A 19,272-nucleotide genomic window follows, 5' to 3' on the forward strand; every position below is an offset into this window, starting at 1 on the left:
TATTACTCTTTAAAAAGATTACAATAGAAACATATTTTTTCAATATTGCTTCAATTCAACAACATGTGTGTATCTATAAAACAATTTATGTTATCTCTAATCAACCCTTCAATATATAGACACTTGTTTTCTTAAATAAATAAAGACAGATAGAAAGAACGAATAAAATAAAAGTTAAACTTACACTAAAGATTTCTTATTCAAAAATTAATTCTTTATAATAAACTAATTAAAAATTTGAATTGAATGAATACAATAATAAGCTACCTTGAACTAATAATAACACTCCAAAACTTAATATTGTTAAAAGTCAAGCAAAACCTCTTGATTTCCAGGGCTATTACTGTATTTATAAAGACACTTGTTTTCCTAAATAAATAAAAGCGGATAGAAAGGAAGGATGCCTAGTAATGGAATACTAGAGCTTCCCTTCCGCGAAGAAATGATAAACCGGACATCTGCGTCCAACAGAATGAAAAGCTCCCGCACTAACGCTTTCTCTATTTTCAAAACTTAACCTGCAAAGAGCTTTCGAGATTACAAAGAAATTTAAAAAATCCATTTTAAAAAACAGGAAAGTTTAGGTAGGTTTTAGTCTTTTGCAGGAAAAGATATAAGTCCAGATTTCTCTAAACTTGCCCAAATTTTGTTTCTGAAACATTGTACGCAACGCTGAATATGCAATCCTCTTTACAGAATGCACTGCTATAGTTTTCAAAAATAAAGTTTTTTGATTCTCAAAACTTGTGCGGGGGAAGCAAGTATAAACAGATAGCTGAAGAGATCTCTTGCACTTCAGAAAATATAGTCAAGAGGGGGAACCGAGAACATCTAGATTAATTTGATCTAACTTCCTTCAACAGCTCACTACCATAAAGTTGTGCAAAGTAACTTTCTTAAGGATAGAATGGCTTTCGTTTAATGCTAGTACTCCTGTGGTCAACTTAGCACATATTGAATTGGAGTTGGTAAAAATTACTGTGTCCAAGTGGACATCCTATGTCTAACTTATCCTAAAGCTTTACAAAGTCAGGTCTACTTTCCATCCCTTATAAGAATCAGATCCTTTGTTTGGAGGCTTTCTTTGCTGATAAAGGTTATGTGATATCGATACTCAAGTATGTAGATTTTGTGCCTTGGATTGAATCTGATAAGCCTTTTGCTATCACCATTGAGATCAACTGGTCATTTTTTATTTCAATATCTTTTGATTTGCCCCCCAGAGTACAGCATACGGGCCTCCACTAATTAGATTTGAACTACCCACACTCATGTTAAGAAAAGTTAGTAACATATTTAATGTATTTTAAACTATTGAACCAACAAGATCTATTTTTCGAAAGTAGACTCTTCACAAGCTAAACTTCCTGCATGAACTTTCTCATTAAGAATGATGGTAGCCATGGCTGATAGAATCACTGTCAATAATGGACTGAACATTGCCACGAACACAGGGCCCATTTTAGATATCCATAATGTCTGAACACAAAAATCAATTGCTGAACACAAATTCAGGGTATCAGAATGGCTAATCAGGACGAAAATGTAAGACATGCAAGTAAAAGAACATTGGAATGTATAGATTCTCACTGAAAATATGACAGAAATCAGTTGAAGTCTTTAAATCTGGAGAAATAATCAAATCAGAGAGTGATAACTGCGCTGGGTAATTTTTAATTGTTGAAACCTGGATTGCAATTTATACAGTTTGAAATCACACTCAACAAGAAACTTGTAGAAAAGAAGAAGATTGTTTGAGAATACATGTTTAGATCACCTGCATAATAATCCAAGTTGACCAACATATACAACTTCCAAAAAGGTAGGACAACCCATCTGCCAATCCTCTATTACGAAATGATTTCCACCAACATGCAAGCTTCAAGGCCAGTGCTTTTTTAGTGTCATAACCAGTGCTCCAATCAAGATATTAACGTACCTAACCATTTTGTTTCAGCTTGTATAGATCTCATGTTCACCTTCTCCAATCTGAAACAGTTTCAAAAATGCATATATAAACACATCGATGTTCAGCTCCCTTTTTAGCATGCTATCGGTGAAGAATATTTGTGTTTATTCGTGTTTATCCTCTAATCAAAATCACAACCATTCCTTAATCCTCAAGTAAAGCAAAAGCATGAAAAAAAGCCAGTAAATTTGGATAGCTTACAAAAGTCATTGAATTTTACAAGTGAATTATTACACCACAGGTGTTTTCTAGCACCAAGAAAGGAACATTCATTGTTTACGTATTGATAGATTTGATGTCAACTGAATCCGAGCTTCAAAATTACAACGAACATAAATAACCTTAAAAATCATATGGATTTGTTTTTTAATTTTTTTCAACGCAAGAAATCAACAACAGATATTACTCTATGGTTCAGATCATTTACAAGGTCCGTGAATTGTAATAAAAAAAGAAGACCCAACAAACGCTTTGAAATACGTAACTGGTAGAAACTTTAAGAGATGATGCGATGAGAAAAATAGAGAAACATAGGCATTTAAATATGAAATGTGAGGCCACAAAGGAAGAGGCGGAACATGTCTAGGATCTTCTAGACATTTCTTACAGCCATTGCAGATTTCAATTGTTAATACGCATCACTTGCACTCGTTACAGACTTCAACCATATTCATAACTACCAATTATTTTGTCTATACAGATTTTTCAATCCATTCTGTGATTGTAGACCCTCTCGATCCCTTTTCTAACAATGAAGTCCAGTCCTATTCTTATCTCCCAATGTAGATAACCATCAAAGATAAAATCTTAGGTGGTCTCAAAAGCACACTATCTACTTAAAGTACAAGTACAGATTTGCAAAAGAACGGGACTGAAAATCAATATTAACCATAATTACTTTTTAACTCTTGTTACAGGACAAAACATTTATCTGGCATATCAAGAATTTATTATTTGAAATGAACAAAAGATGGCTTAAGATTTATTGAAAACCCAATCTGTACATATTAATGAATGTGAAGATTTCTTCCAAACAACACAAGTAAACTGCTTGTAGAAGCAAAAACAAGCAGCTTAATGAGGCTCTCCATCGTTTTGGAGAAATAGTACAAGCTATTTACGTTACGTCTGCCTGTCCAGTGGCTTGAAAATTGAGCAGGCAGAAAACATTTCTAGAGAGAAGCTCGGTGAAAATCTCATGAAATCAAAACGATTTTCACAAGATCTCTAATTAGCGAAAATAATTCACAATACCAAGCCGAAAATTTTATTGACCGATTTGGGTTATGCATGCAAGACATTAATTGGGTCTTGATCACAAACGCAAAGATAAGTCTAGCTTCTGATCATCTGATGGCAAAGCCAAACCTGTCTCAGAGAAGTGGGCATCCCCAGTTCGGATCCTTTTCTGAGAAACCAAGCCATCTCCTCTTGGTTCCACCGCATGACGAAAGCTACAGGGCCATTTCACAAAACCCATTTCCTCCTCGGGGAAGCCATAGCCTATGTTTAAGCCATAGGGAGCTCCACCCCTGCAATCAACTTCTTCCGAGAGGTCAGACGGAAAATATCTACCTACATTGAGCTGATTCCCAACAACAGGGCGAACCCATCCATCTATTCCCCCTCCTCCTCCAAGTGCCCCTCCTACTCCTCCTTGAATGGTTGCAGAATGGGCACTTATAGAGAGGCAACTATTCAAAATTCTGGAATTTGGAGCAAATTGAGGAGCGAAAAATGGCGGTGAAGGTGCTAAGCTGCAGAACCTCTGTTGAATATTCAAATGCGATCTTTGAGCCCTCCTTGCTGCTGTCCTTTCCTTCTTATGAGCATTTTGATGCCCCCCCAATGCCTGAGAACTGTTGAACTTCCTAGGACAGAACAAACATCGGTAAGTGCGAGCTTCCCAAAACCCTTCTTGAGCAGACCCTGTGCTCTCACCAACTGTTTTGGAAGGCTTCCCACATCCGCCTTCCTTGGGGAGATCAAAGTCTTCACCTAGCCTACCCTGCCCCCCATCATAACAGCCGCTCCCGATCCCAAGACTCAAACCCAATGCAATATCAGGCTGGTTATCATTCCCATCATCAGCATGGCCGTTTGCCTCTGCCAGGGCTTTTGAATCCTGAGACAAAGAGGACACAGAGGAAAGTTGGTGGCTTAAACATGGGGAGTTCTCATTTTCAACTGTGTTCATAACTGACTTCAAGCTTGCAAAGTTGTTTGCAGAGCTCAAAACCATTCTGAACCCAAACAAAAAAACTAAAACCGAAAGAAGACAAGCCAACAAGATCAACAAGCTCCACATGCAGCAAACAAGACAAAACTAAAACCAAGTAAAAACAGCGATTTGTAGGAGTAGGTGAGGGCGAAAATGGTTCTTCTCCTTCTCCATAGGAACCAACGTATATACAAGACTCGAGAACCTATTTTGGGCTCTTCTGGAGTGTCTCCTGACAAGTTCATAGACCATCATCCACGACAATGCGTGTATATTAGACTAAACGAAAACGAACGGGCGAGTTCCCAACATGGTTCAACTCAACACCTTGATGGCGACCATGTGTCAAACGTAACTCCAAATAATGTCTGAACACTCCTCCGAAACATCGTTACCCAGATCATCATTTACCACATCTTAGCCATCTGTCCATACCCAATACCGTTACAATTTTACTCATGTTTCTTCAACGGACGACCAAATTCAACACACGGTAAACAACCAACACACTTATGGCTTAATCTTAACCAGCCTTTTTTGTGTCTGTGTAGTGGTTAGGAAAAAGGCATCGGAAAACAGTAAGGAAAGGGGAAAAAAAAAGGGCGCTTCTTAAAGGAGGAATGAAAGGGTTTACAGGGATAGAGTCCGGATAGGGTCCGGTTTGATCAGCAAGAGTTTATTTTAAGAAGGCATGAGGTCATTAGGTTCAGTCTCACATTTATTTATATAGTACATAGCGTGTCATATTATTCGTCACATTAAAAGGAATATTTCTTTAAGCAGAAAGAAGGCAGTACATAGCATGTCATATTATCCGTCACATTAAAAGGAATAGTTCTTTAAGAAGAAGGAATGAAAGATTTTATAGGAATAGAGGTTGGTTCGATTAGCCAGAGTTTTCTGTAGAAGGTAAGAGATCATTAGATTCAGTCTCATGCCTACCCATATAGTGCAGCCTACTGCAATTTATACACAAATGCAGATTCCAACCCTCTCATTTGTTGAGGACAAACGCCCCCAAAAATGATGATTTTGCCCATGTATCTTCTGCATTCGTTCATTCTTATTTCTCATATTCTTTTTTCAGCGGCATCCATCACGATCGTCTTTGAGTCATGTTTGTCCGTTTCTCCAATCTATTGCCAAAGAGCACTCCCACAGTACCCCTATGTGGCATCAAGGAAATCTCCAATGCATTTATACAGCAATCAATGCACACATTTCATTTTCTAGTTCTATTTATGTCTCAGCTTCACTGCTTTTCAATACAATTGATTCCCTCCCACATCTGGTTTTCTTCTTCAGTTATGGTATTTCATGTTTTTTTATTCTATTCCTTTTTTGCAGTTTGTCAGCCGTTTGATTGTTCAAAATTCAAATTGTGTATTTATTATAAATGCATTTTGCAGAGAGAGAGAGATATGTGTAGATTTGTTAAGCTCAGCTACAGCCCAAGAACAGTTTCTGTTTTGACAGAAGCACACTCCAGATCTTCAGATTCATTTCTATATTGGGAATCGAAGAGGAAACAGGAGTAATCGCCACATATTTCTGTCCGTTTACTATTAATATTATTATTAATTAATATAGCTGTGGCAAAACAATCAAAGCTAAGGAAACATCTACTCAGCCATCAGAAATGAAATGAAAATCTTATCAAGGAGAGGCATTAATTTTTTTTTAACTCTTCTTGACAAATTTTTAATTTCTAATTTATGATGCCTGGATAGACAAAGGTCTGTGGCCGATCAGTCAGTTGAATGAAGAAGATACACCTAACAAATTGTTTTCAAGGAACGTTAAGAGCTACAAACCAAAACCTATTCAGATGCCCAACATTGTATTTAATTGTGCATTTGGCATTTTTAGCAAAATTAAATTATGTGGTCATTTAGTTGAAAATAACTGACTAAGCTCATGAGAAGGCTTATATCAGTAAGTCTTTGTTAAGCTGTATTCAGATTTTGTTTTTCAAAATATATGGATAAGAGTGATAATTTTTTTTTTATAAATAAATAAAATAAATATGAATTAAAATAATAAGTTGAGTGTTTAAAGTTAAATAATAAAGATGTTGAAGATTAATTTGTTTTTTATTAAGATAAGTGGGGAAGGGTCCCAACCTATTATAAATCTAGCATAAACCACAAAATTGGGCAACTAGCCAAAGTCAAAGAGTAGAGTTGGAGGTAAATAGCTAGCATCCAAAAATTGAAGATTAATTTGTTAATTTGTTGAAATTTTAACGTTTGATTAAATGATTATAAATTGATAGTGTTTTATTGTGATTCTTATTATTTCTTGCAAAAGTGAATTAGTGCATCAACCTAAAGTGAAGTAATATAACTGGTAGAGTACAATTTATCATGAGTCATTGGCTTTAAAAAATTGTCTTAAGCAAGCAGTAAGTAAAGTGCCTAAGATGATGCAAACTGATATATTCTCTAGTAAAATGTTGTGATTCTCAAATTTTTTAAAAGTTTAGGGTTCAAATCTATGATTGCAAAAATGAAATAAGTCAAGTCTACATTCTAAAAATAACTTAAATCTAGTCTACACACACAAATAAATTCACTCATGACATTTTAAGTTGTCCCAATCCCAACCTCATACATGCCTAGAAATTGTTCTTTATCCCTAAATTTTTAATTTCCCATTTGGAATTGGATCTATACATGCATATGTCATGTATAGGCGTATTACTGCATATATGATACCAATCAAAGTAGCTACAAAACCTAAGTGAATAGGATCTAGATACATAATTTTCACCATAATATGATGGTGCATATCTGATTAAAATAAGTAATCAACAAAAAAATGTAAATAGTGACCATTCTTTCATTCTCCTTGCAATGAATGTTCCACTGAAAATCTAGAAATTAAAAAAAATAAATGTAATAAAAGAATTAATAGTAACTATTTCAAAAGGAATTATATTAAAAAAACAATAAATATAGAAAGAATAGGGGTAAGAGATTCCAACTAAGAACAAAGTGTTAAAGTTCCAAACAAGCAAAAAAAATAAAAAAAATAATGTAAATATATATATTTTTTAAAGAACTCTTTAACATAGAATTACTATGAGCTTGTCACTGCACGATACAACCCATAAAAGAAATGTTAGTAATATATATGACCTCATCCAATTGATTGTATACAAAGAATACAATTAACTAAAGGAAATAAGAAAATTATAATCATGGTAAAACAATATAAACATAGTAAAATATATCATCACTTCATAAGTATGTTAAAAATTAGACAAGGTGTGATCATGAAAGCACACATAGCAAGAGAAAGATAAAGTGTCTTTAATGTTTTCCCTAATGAAGCCAAATAAAAGGATAATGGTAGCCATTAATGTTGGATGAAGATCATAAGCACCAATAAGATTTAAACATGTGAAGGATTAAAATGGATAATCACTAGATATAAGGATGTTGAGGACCAAAAATTTACTCGTAAAATATAAGCATGACAAGGATCATAATATTTAATCACTAGATATAAAGCTTGTGAGCATAAGATAAACATAAAATCATGAATATGATATCATAGATACATGTAAATATTTGGAACATCATAATAAGAATGATGTGTAAATAGTATAAGAATTATCTATACCATACATGCATGAAATATATGAAAAAATAGGAGGATCATAATTGTATAACATAAGGATATAACAAAAAAATGTATGAAGACATAAGTGACATGTAAAACATAAAAGTGAGATAAAGCATATAAGAAAATACAAGAATTATACATAACACATAAAAGAAATTAAGAGAAAAAATGTGCCCAAGTGGGAAACAAAGCATGGAACATATTATAGAAGGTAAAATGAGAATAAAAGAAGAACAATAAATATGGCATACAAAAAATGTCAAAGCATAAGTGTTGGAGTAATTAGGACATTATCTAATTAATTGTATAATTAGATCGTTTAATTACTTTATTCACTTAAACGAAACATAGTTTATTTTTTTATTATCTTTTATTAGATTATGTTAATAATAGTGTAGGTTGTCTCATTCATTATGATTGTGACACTTGACATTAGTTGATTTAATTTTTCTTTAGGATTTGCATCTAGGATTTTATCTTTATTCTTTTATAAACATTCATTGTATTCATGGTAATCTATCCATTTCATTTACATGTTAATCTAAATCACATTCCTCTTTCAATCAATCTCTCTCAAGGTTGTATAACACCAATCATGGCCTTCTTTCTCTAGATGTGATAAGTGTTTTTCTTGCTAGTGATTCATGGGTTTGTGGGGTTAAAAAAATAAATCCAACATGATATTGAGTCCTCAATCTCCTAAGTTCCTATCTAAATTCTGAGAGATCCAACCTTGAGGAGAAAAATAGACACATCATAAAGAAAAATAATTACTAGGTTTTCCTCATAGCCACAAAAAACTATCTAGGTCACTCAATTTTGTATGAATTAAAATAATAAGTTGAGAGTACTTAAAGATAAATGTTAAATGTGTTAATGATTAATTTTTATTTTATTAAAATTCTAGAGTTTGATTAAGCAATTATAAATTGATAGTGGTTTATTGTGATTTGTATTATTTATTACAAAATTGATTTAGTGCATGAACCTAAAGTGAAGTAATATAACTACTAGAGTATAATCATCATGAGTCATTGACTTTTAAAAAAATTCGTAAACAAGCAAGGATTAAGCAATGTGCCTAAGATGATGTAAATTGATACATGCTAGAGTAAAATGTTGTTGCAATTCTCAAAATGTAAATGCTCCTTCAAAAAATCTTAAATTTTCTAACATTCTTCAAATATTTCAAATGGATAAGTGAATATCATTAAATATAAAAAAAATAACATACAATCATGTATTTAGTCAAGCCACAATAGCTAGTGGGATGGAGTCAAAACAAGATTTATTCAAATTTAAATTTCAAAAGTTTAGAATTCAAATCTATGATTGCATAAATGACTTAAGTCAAGTCTACATTCTAAAAGTAACTTAAATCTAGTATACACTTGTATAAATAAATTTACTCATGAAATCATAAACTATTTCAATCCCAATCTCATGCATCCCTAGAAATTGTTCTTGATCCCTAAATTTCTCATTACCCCTTTTGAATTGGATTTGTGTGTGTATATGTCATTTAATTTCGTATTACTACATATATGATACCAATCAAAGTAGGCACAAAACATAAGTGAATAGGGTCTAGATATATAATTTTCACCATTATATTTGACCCTACCTTTATGTGCATTCAAACTACTATGATGGTGCATACTTGATTAAAATGAGTAGTAAAAAAATAAAATTAAATAATGACCATTCTTGGGTTCTCCTTGCAATGAATATTCCATTGAAACTCTAAAAACAAAATAAATAAATGTAATAAAAAAATTAATAGTAACCATCCCAAAAGAAATTATATTAAACAAATAATTAAGATAAAAAGGCTAAAGGTAAGAGATTCCAACTAAGAAAAAAGTGTGGAAGTTACAAACAAACAAAAAAAAAAAAAAACTTATGTAAAAAACCTTTTGTAAAGAACTCTTTAACATGGAATTACTATGTAGCTCCCATCAACAGCTCCCACCCATGGCTCACCCAATTCAATTTTCAAACTCACTACTCTCCCCTGACACTTGCAACAACTCCCCTGTTTCCCTTCGCTCCCTTTCTCACAATGGCTCCCTTGTTCACAAAGAATCCCTTGTTTGCAAAATTATTGTTGACATTTCCAATTCATCTCCCTGGTCACATTCTTGTTTGTGTCCCCTAGAGATCTTTACTTTGTGAACTCTCCACTAAATGTTTTTTCTAATATGCTCCACAATCGCGTCCCCTTTATCTAGTCCGCTCCTTCAATTAAGTACATCCCTTGCACCTCCTCTGCTCCTAAAGTGTCTTTAGGCAAGTAGGTGCTCGATTGAATTTCCTATTAGAAAAAGGTGTTTGCCGATTGGTAGATTCAACCGGCTGTTGTTATCAGTCCCATCACTCCATGTGGTTATCAGTCCCATCACTCCATTACTATATCTTGGATCAGTGGAACCCTTTGATTTTTTGTAAGCTTGAAATCTATCCATGTGCTCATGGGTTCTTTGTTGTATGTTTTAATTACATGGATGATAGGTACATGTGGTCCTCTCTTTGGGTCCGTGGAAATGGGACTCCCATGTTCTGTCGTTGTGGCCTTGGATCCTTTATTTTAGGAATTAAATTACTAGTAACTTATTAAAAATATAATTCTAATTAAAGTGGGACTTTTTAATTAGATTAATAACATTTGACTTCCTAAATCTAATTTTAATTAAATTTAATTTTTTTGAAGTAAATTAATTCTTTTAAATATGAATAAAATCTAAAGAATACCCGACTTTGTTAGGAAAATTTGGATTACTAATTAACTTCTTAATAAAATTGAGTTTACTCATTCTTGACATAAACTTAGTGGAATTTAGCCACATTAAATATATGAAATTGGGAGGAAAATTAATTACCATAATGTACCTAAGTGATATTTAAAAGAAACAATAATTCCATCTTCCTCGATGTTCTATAAGAGGATATTAAATTAATTAGTATTAAATTTAAGTTTGGAGTAAACTCAGCATTAGGATATAATCCGTTAGATCCCAAATAGATATGAAAATATAAATTGAACTTAAATCTATCCTAATGTGTCATGGTGAGTAAGTGAATAACTATTATATAAATAGAGAAAATGAACCTAGCACACAAGGGCTAGTCCTAAGATTTATATCCTTAGATCGTAGTGGGTGTGACAATTTTATATAATCCCTATATCAGGGTCATCTGGAATATCGCTTATAGAATGCATCCACATAGGAGTCAGTAAAATGCAACATGATAGTAGTAAACTTGAATGATAAAAAAATTTCACAATGCATTTTGCTACAAGTTACACTCAAAAGACTATATGCATTCACTTAAATGTTCGAAAAACAAAAAGTAAATTTTTATTCAAAAATTTTAGGTGATGATAATCATGCCATTGAAAATGTATTCTTCATCCTAATGGATTATCGTAAGTTAAGTAAGAGAAATGCCTTTGGCTTACAAATATCAACAACCATCATCCCATCTATTTCTTTTGTAATTATGCATATCCATAATGCCGATATACAAAGTATAAGATTAAAAATCTCTTGTTCAATGTATTCTATAAAGTCATTGATTATCCTAATGGAATTTTCCACCTTTCACATTTTCCTATAGTACTATTTAAATCTCCATACTCACCCTTTTCTTTTCTTGTCATTTCTCACAACTTGAATTCAAATCATCATTTTCCTTCAATATCTACCAAAGTCTTACCAATGGAACAAATTATGATATGAGCATCCCAATACTAAAAAATGATTCATACATATTCTTCTTGGTTAGTCATAATAAACATGATCCTTTATAACCACCCATGTCACCGAGCTTGAAAATATCACATATGCTAAATCCTTCATTACTTTGTGGTATCATCCCACATTTTACTTTTTTTTTTTTTTGATCGGTAATCGCTTTTGACCGGAGCTATGAACCAGTGAGACCATATTTTTGAGGGGCCTCATCCTTAATTGTTATGATGTTCATACACCCTTATCTCTCCATGATGCCTTCCTCAACCTTATATCTCCTAGAGCAATAGTGTAGAGCTGCGAGTAGGGTAGCCCAACAGGGACCATGAACCAGCAGAGGTGAAATACCTGCATGGGTCTGATACAACATCGCAAGGCATGAAAGACTTGTGTGGGTCTGACAGAAGTTCATGAGCAGCACACACCAATGAGAAACTGGATCCGTGAGTAGCACATGCCTACGAGGAACGGGGTCCGCGAGCACACCAGCCCAGTAGGGGTCAAACATGGTCAGTCAGTCCATGCATCCACCAAGATCACCTGTACGTCCTCCAAGATCAACCGCCATCAATTTCGCCTACCAAGATGGGACCAAACCGATATATGAACGTACCGTTTTGGTCCAGGTGGGGATTTGAACCTTGGTTGCACCATAAACAATGCAACCATCTCACCATTACACTAACAGGTGATCCTCCATCCCACATTTTACTTTTCACCTTAAACTTTAGCTAATTAAATGAGATGAGTAAATTTGTAATTCATCTTGGAAATATTTGCCACCATTAACTAGCAAATATAACCATTGTAGATGGCCTTTTATATAAATTAATAAATGATACCTTTGAAATTTAAGGTTATCTTTTCCCAACAATAAGACCTATACAATGGCTATGTGGAGAATGATGAAGGAGTTAGCCACTATCAAGTGTACAAGTTATATATGGCCCATTATTCTACATATCAATTGATTGATATATTGGATATGAATTTATACCACTATATATTGATTCAAATTAAATTTTAGAGATAAGTTTTAGATTAAATTTTATTAAAGTATATATAGTATTCAATTATAAATTTCATTTATTTGTTCAAATCAAATTCCCTATCATGAGATTTAAGTTAAAATTAGATATCAATTTTCAACTAAATTTGATTGTAATACAATTCAAATTATATTAACATATATATTTTATGTTCCATTTAATTGGTTTGTTCAATTTACTAGATTGTTAGTTTAAATTTCATTTTAAAGATCGTTATATATACATAATAATTGTTTATTTAATTTAAATTAAATTTATTAAAGCATTCAAATTTTAGATTTTTTTATTTCATGTTGATATGTCTACTAGAAGCAAACATAAATTATTGCAAAGATTAAGAGATAAATCTATATAAAATAATTAATAACATCCCAATACTTCCTAATCAAGATAAGCTTCTATCTATTAGACTTGAATTTTGGTGTATGATTAATATGATTTGATAATGAAATCCATATGGTGATGTAAGTAGCGAGATATTTTATTCTTGTTATCTATTACTAGTAGGAGTGCCACACTTTATAATATAAGATTGATGACCTTTAATCTATGTGCATAAATGTAATGTCATGAGCTATAGGGGGACTTGGTGTGAGGATCCTATTGCAACACCCTTGATATATACTCATTGGAGAGTTGTACGTCATGGTTGGCATCAAAAGGACGAGGACCAACTATATATGTATAGAGTTTAATTTTAATTCCAAGTGTTTAATTTTGAGTAGTCCAAAGTGAAATTTGGATTGTCAAGCTAGGGCATTAGAATACCAACTATTGCATTTTTTTTATCTAGAACAGTTCTTTGTAATGCTCTGTTAATAATCAAATTATTTTTCTTATTTGAAAGCCAAACTTTAGTATGACGGTCATAAAGTTGAATTCATGACTATTTTTTCCAATGAAAAACACATAGATTGCCCCTTTCAAAATTTTCAATATTAGAATTTGAAAAAAGACTAATATTTATGGGACAATAAGATGCCTAAAAGAGAACAGAAAAATCCGATAGCTACTTCTAATTGTTAAAGATTCCGCAGTCTGCGGATTTTTCCTTGCTCTCCAGTTTTAACAACTACATTGCCCAACCTTATCATTGAAAGCCCAAAGAAGTAAAAAAAAACTTGTCCTGGGACATGGCAAATAGATTAACATAAGCACTAGTGCGACTGTGCGAGGATACCCATAAAGAATTTGATCTGTAGCCAGAAGAGAAAATCCTCTCTGAACATTCTGATAATAAGCATTGTCAAAAGCAATGGGAGTAGAGACATCATTGAAGGCCACAACATCTGGATCAAGACCATCTCTTGGGCAAGCGGCTCGGAGCCTGCTTGCATAGCTTTGATTCATGGCGGGATCGACCTGGTATGTTTTGTTGTAGTTATAAATTCGATACATGAACTCATTTCAGCATGCGAATTCAATGGTGTGACCACTTGATTAAAAACAGGGCTAAATCATACCAGCAGCAACACCGTACAATGCAATAGTTACAGCAAAAAAACCTTATTGTACCTCCCATAGAACCGACATGATACCTTACATGCAATGGTTATTGATTAGGCTGATGGACATCAAAGACCTTAGTTAAAGAGTAGACAATTTAATATGCAATGGTTGCTGCTAAGAGTTGCACCTAAAAGACTTATTTTAAGAAATCTACATGTGTTGTAGAAGCCTACACTTCATAATCCAATGGTTATTGCTATGAAAGATGACCATTAAAGCCTTAAAACATGCTTCTTAAAACAACCTACATTTCTTACAAATGCAATGGTTCTTGGCCTGGGGAGAGTGGCTGTTAAGGATTTACTTAAACAGGCCTATTCAAAAGAATAATGGTTCATTTGATTGTTTTCTTGGGATTGATTAGGAAAAAAGATCCTCTAAGTAATGCATGTTAAACCTTTTTAGTTTTGCAATATGAAGAGAAAGGAAATGTATTTTTCTAATTGGGTTTACCCCAGAGAGTCACCATCTCATCTTAGGTTAAACCTTTGGAGTGAAACAATGAAATGAGCCGATCCGTTGTCATGTTCACTGTTGGCAAGTTTCTTGCCACCCTTGATGCCATTGAGATGAAACCATCTCTGCGCCCCTTGAGAACTTCCCATGATGGCCCCCCCAACCTGATTGTAGAAAATAGGAGATATCAATAGATATTGGTTAGATTATAACTTGTGTTCATGTTGCAGATTATGATAGCTTGAAACAACTGCTCTTGATGTATTCATGTATAGATTGACACACAATCAGACTCCATCTAAAAAATTGTACAAATTATGAAATTGGGTAAATAACTGCCTTAAATGATTCTGTAATTAGGTTAACACACTATGGAATTGCGTCTAACCGATCCTCTAATCATGCAAATATGTCCAATAAATCTCAATCTTGATTAGTTGCAGCTTAATGACAATTTATGCTACTGCAAGGAACCATTATGGAACCGAAAAATTCCTGCAATAGAGCTTGCTTGTGTAATGTTGAAAAATAAAATCTAAATAACCATCAATGGTTCAATAGTTTAAGAATATGCACCTACAGATTGAAGGCACTTAAAAGAATCATGGCACTGCAAATAATGGGTTGCAGTAAGAGCAATTATTAGCCTGGCCATGTCGTTTCTACTGATCTAATATTTCAGGCACCCTGTCAGATCTTAGGGTTAGATAATGCTTAAAATGTAAGATAAAGATTCAAGAGATCACCATAGAAAAGAGATCTCTTGTTTCCATGGCCATAGCATCAGCATAAGACACAATATTAGGGGACTGTGATTCCAATGCTCTCATTACTCTGAAGAATACATCGAACTCATCTCCAGGTAACAACTTGTTGATGTCTGCATCTTTCTCTGCTATATTCTTTTGAATAGAAGCAATATGAACCGATGCATCACACTCCTGGAGACCATAAAATTCAATCCAAAATTGTCATAAAATTAAAGATGAAAGATTAAAAAGAGTGGCATATTTAGAGGGAAAAGCTTAAACAGTGTGGCATACTCTGTTTTGTCAAAACGATCAGATATTAATATACATTCATAATATCTTAAATTGACCTAATAGTTTACAGAGTTTATGCATTATGGCAGCTTGAATGACAATTTAATAAAAAAATAATTTTTTTTTTTAGTGTAAATCATTTATTAATTCCTCTGCATGGAAGTATTCAATGCTAGTATATTGTTTTCTGTATATGGCTTTGAGTTAGTATGCTTGTGAATTTCATGCGTATTAATGTTATTAACAATAGATCAGAGTGTAACTAAAATTTATACTATATTCTCTAATATATACCCACTGGTTTACTTGAAACTCTGGAAACATCATGTGCATCTCATCGACATACCATTTATTAAACATTCATACCTCTACGAAACAATCATGGAAGAGCAGGCGAGAGCCCCTGGAGCTGAAGTAGGATTCTTTTTCAGTTTCTGTGCCACCACATTTGGCACAATTCTTTCAATATAAGGACATAAATCCCTATAAAAATGCTTGCTCAGCTGCTGTGCTTGGACAATTAATTCATGACTACAAAGAAATCCCAAGATCATCACACACAATCCTGCAAACTAAGACTAAAATCCACCCCATTGTTGAAGATCCTCTTCATCCAGAATTGAGTTCGGACAGTCTTTATTAAAAAGCTTCTCCCTGAAAATCGACAAAGCACCCATCACCCTCAAAATAAGCAAATCTGTCTGTAAAGACGAAGGATGGAAATTTATGAGCAAATAGACAAAGTGGTGCAGTAAATTTGTTGTTGTTGATGAAGCTGCAAGCTCAAAATATGAACATTGTCCTCGACCCGAGTGCTGTGTCTTTTGGCGTTTGTCTTTGTATTCCAGAAAGAATAATTCAATCCTAACCATCTAAGCAACATGGGTCATGCCACTGTCAACTAGCTCAAAAACGCGAAAGACAGAATGGGGTGAAGGAATTTGTGCAGTCGAGACATGATTATTCACGGGTATGAGAAATGAGTTCGATTTTCCTTGTAGCAAATATGGCCCATCTCATAGACCTCCCATTCTATAAAAACAGATCTTAAAGTATTTTTTTATTTATCGATAAAAAAAAGAATTAATTTAATCTTTACATAACCATATTGAATTTACTTCAATAAATGTTTATTGAATTATTAGAATCCTTTTCCATTTCTCTGTACATAATTCTAAGGCTAATTAACTTTATATGCTCCAAACAATGTGAAAAGTCATTTGATACAACAACATATATACGTAGTAAATCAAACCAACAAAATGCAATTGCAATCATATTTTCATAATGCAAAAACAGCTTATGAAAATGACTTCAAAGTTTTCATTTTCGTAAGCCCCATGAGATGGACCTAAAAATGAGGGCCAGACCAGCTATCAATATAAGAAATATGGACTTCTTATATATAAAAGTACATGCAACCATGTCCATAAAACATTGAGGAAAAAGATAAAAAGTGGTATTCAGTGTCAAAATTTGTTTATGTACAATCTTTTCTGGATTTATATACAAGAATGTAAAAGATTACAATAAGCCATGAATCAATAACTCATTATCTAAAGCTTTAGTCAGTTTTCTCTTTAGACTCTGTAGTGAATTCCAAAATTACCACCATGGCATTCGAAGATCATCCTCTTGTGCTGAAATTTCAGATGAGTTGGAAGAACTGTTTGAACAACTGTGCAATAAGTACTGCCCTGTGCCATCCCGATTCTTCCATTGTTGAAGTTCTGTTTCTTTAGTACACAGCTTCTTCTCCATCGACTTCAATTGCATCTCAAGCTCTGCAATTTTTTCCTTTTGCTGTTTTTGCAAAAGATCATGTATGTGCCTATCTATCTCATATGGTAGCACATCAGAATTTTTCATAAACTTCTTATTTTCATTCACTTTTCCTTTCAATTCTTGAAGCAAGTCTGCTGTCTGACTTAATAGTAAAGACAACTCCTCATTTTTCTGTTTTCCAGTGGCAATCATGCCTATAAGACTAGACTGGGTTTCTTCTTCTTTCGTTGTCTCTCTCTTCTTCTTCATACATCCTGCTAAGTATCCTGTGCCGGCACCTATAGCAGCAAGTAAGAAGAGCTTCCACATTTTGATTTTTGGTTTTTACTAAACAAAATCCGCAGCTACAAACTTTAAATCTCTGAGTATCTCCTATAACATAAGCTATAAACTTTGAATCTCTGAGTATCTTCTATAACATAAGCTACAAACTTCGGATCTCTGAGTATCTCCTGTAATATAAGCTACAAACCCTTTGTAGTCTTTTAAACTATATAGCCGTTTGTTTTTAGGTCACCTAACACATATTCTAGAATAAAGAGCGTTAACACGGGGATTTGCATGCAGCGTTGATATCGGAGGTCGTAGATTCGGGAAAATCATCCGAACAACCAAATATATCTCCGCTGCCATGTATTCATTCGCTTGCATCCTCTGATTTGAAATGGCATCCTGTCCCTAATCAAGGGAAGGGACGTCGATGCTTTGAATTTGCCCTATAATTCTCACCTCTGCCAAGGACTGTTCTCCATGATGGCAGCATCCTAATAGATGCTTTGAAAATATGTTCTTGTATTTCAAATAAATTCATGATATCATTTTAAATTAGGGTGGAATGCTTAAACAATACTTTTGTCACAGATATTAGGCATGGGTTAATTATATGTTGTATGCTTCTAACATCATCCTAATAGATGTTTTGAGACTACCCAATATATATTAGTGTCGATTTATGTACCATATTCTTGTTTTTCAATAGATTTATTAAATCATTTAAAATTAGGATGGAATGCTAAAACAATGCTTTTGTCAAGTCTATTAAGATGTGTTAATTCTATGTTCTATGTTTCTAATATCATCTCAAAGACATATTACTTACTCATTTTTTTTTTTATATTTATTTATTATTATTCAATCAATCTATTTAAGCATTTTAGTTAGAAACACATGATTTCCTAATTTAGTAAATTCTTTTAACATATTTCTAAGTACTACATTTTTCTTTTTAGATTTAATGTACATAAATAAATATGAAAAAATTTTAGACATAAAAAATTAACTAGATTAAAATTTTAACCATTGGTTAGTCTCTATCTAGAAGATGAGACCAATGTATGTCCAGATCACCTTCTTCACTTGGAGACTTCATTAACTTGATAATTTCACATTTAGATTTAAATTTTAACAATACTCGTGTAATAATTTCTAGAAATATGGAATCAAATTTCAAATCAAATTCTAAAATGTATGTAATGACACATTAATTGAATTAACATATATGATAATATGCATTTAATTTATTTTTATTTACATAATGGTCTTGAAATTTGTTACAACATTTGATATTAGTCCCAACTTATTTATCTAGGATTTTAATCTATAACACACTACTTTCTTAACTGATTAGCTTGGATATTTATGTAACCATACACTCCTCTAAACTTATAATGTCCCGATTTAATGAATGCGAAAAATAAAAATATAGTGGCACAATATAGTTTGGTTTGAACTAGTTGTTCTCTTATTAGTTACAACAATAGTGATGTTAGGTTTGAATTACCAAGAACTAATATACTTATTAAGAATGAAGAAAACATAAAAAATGTGTTAAAGTCTTCTTATTTTTTGTTTTTCTTAT

At 33.0% G+C, this 19,272-nt stretch overlaps 1 protein-coding gene and 1 pseudogene across 1 annotated transcript; both read right to left on the reverse strand.

Annotated features, from left to right (window-relative positions):
* Positions 1-3,284: 3,284 nt before the first annotated feature.
* On the reverse strand, positions 3,285-4,211 carry LOC131039838 (zinc finger protein 4-like). Its single transcript, XM_057972691.2, has one exon. It carries the CDS (start codon positions 4,209-4,211, stop codon positions 3,285-3,287), a length of 927 nt encoding a protein of 308 aa, XP_057828674.2.
* Positions 4,212-13,636: 9,425 nt separating this feature from the next.
* On the reverse strand, positions 13,637-17,723 carry LOC131039840 (peroxidase 50-like; annotated as a pseudogene).
* Positions 17,724-19,272: the final 1,549 nt, after the last annotated feature.

Source organism: Cryptomeria japonica, chromosome 7, assembly GCF_030272615.1.
Source record: "Cryptomeria japonica chromosome 7, Sugi_1.0, whole genome shotgun sequence".
NCBI classification, from domain to species: Eukaryota; Viridiplantae; Streptophyta; class Pinopsida; order Cupressales; family Cupressaceae; genus Cryptomeria; species Cryptomeria japonica.

Bases quoted from the DNA above. Each gene is read 5' to 3' on its own strand.
- LOC131039838 (XM_057972691.2), bottom strand. From the start codon at position 4,211: ATGGTTTTGAGCTCTGCAAACAACTTTGCAAGCTTGAAGTCAGTTATG.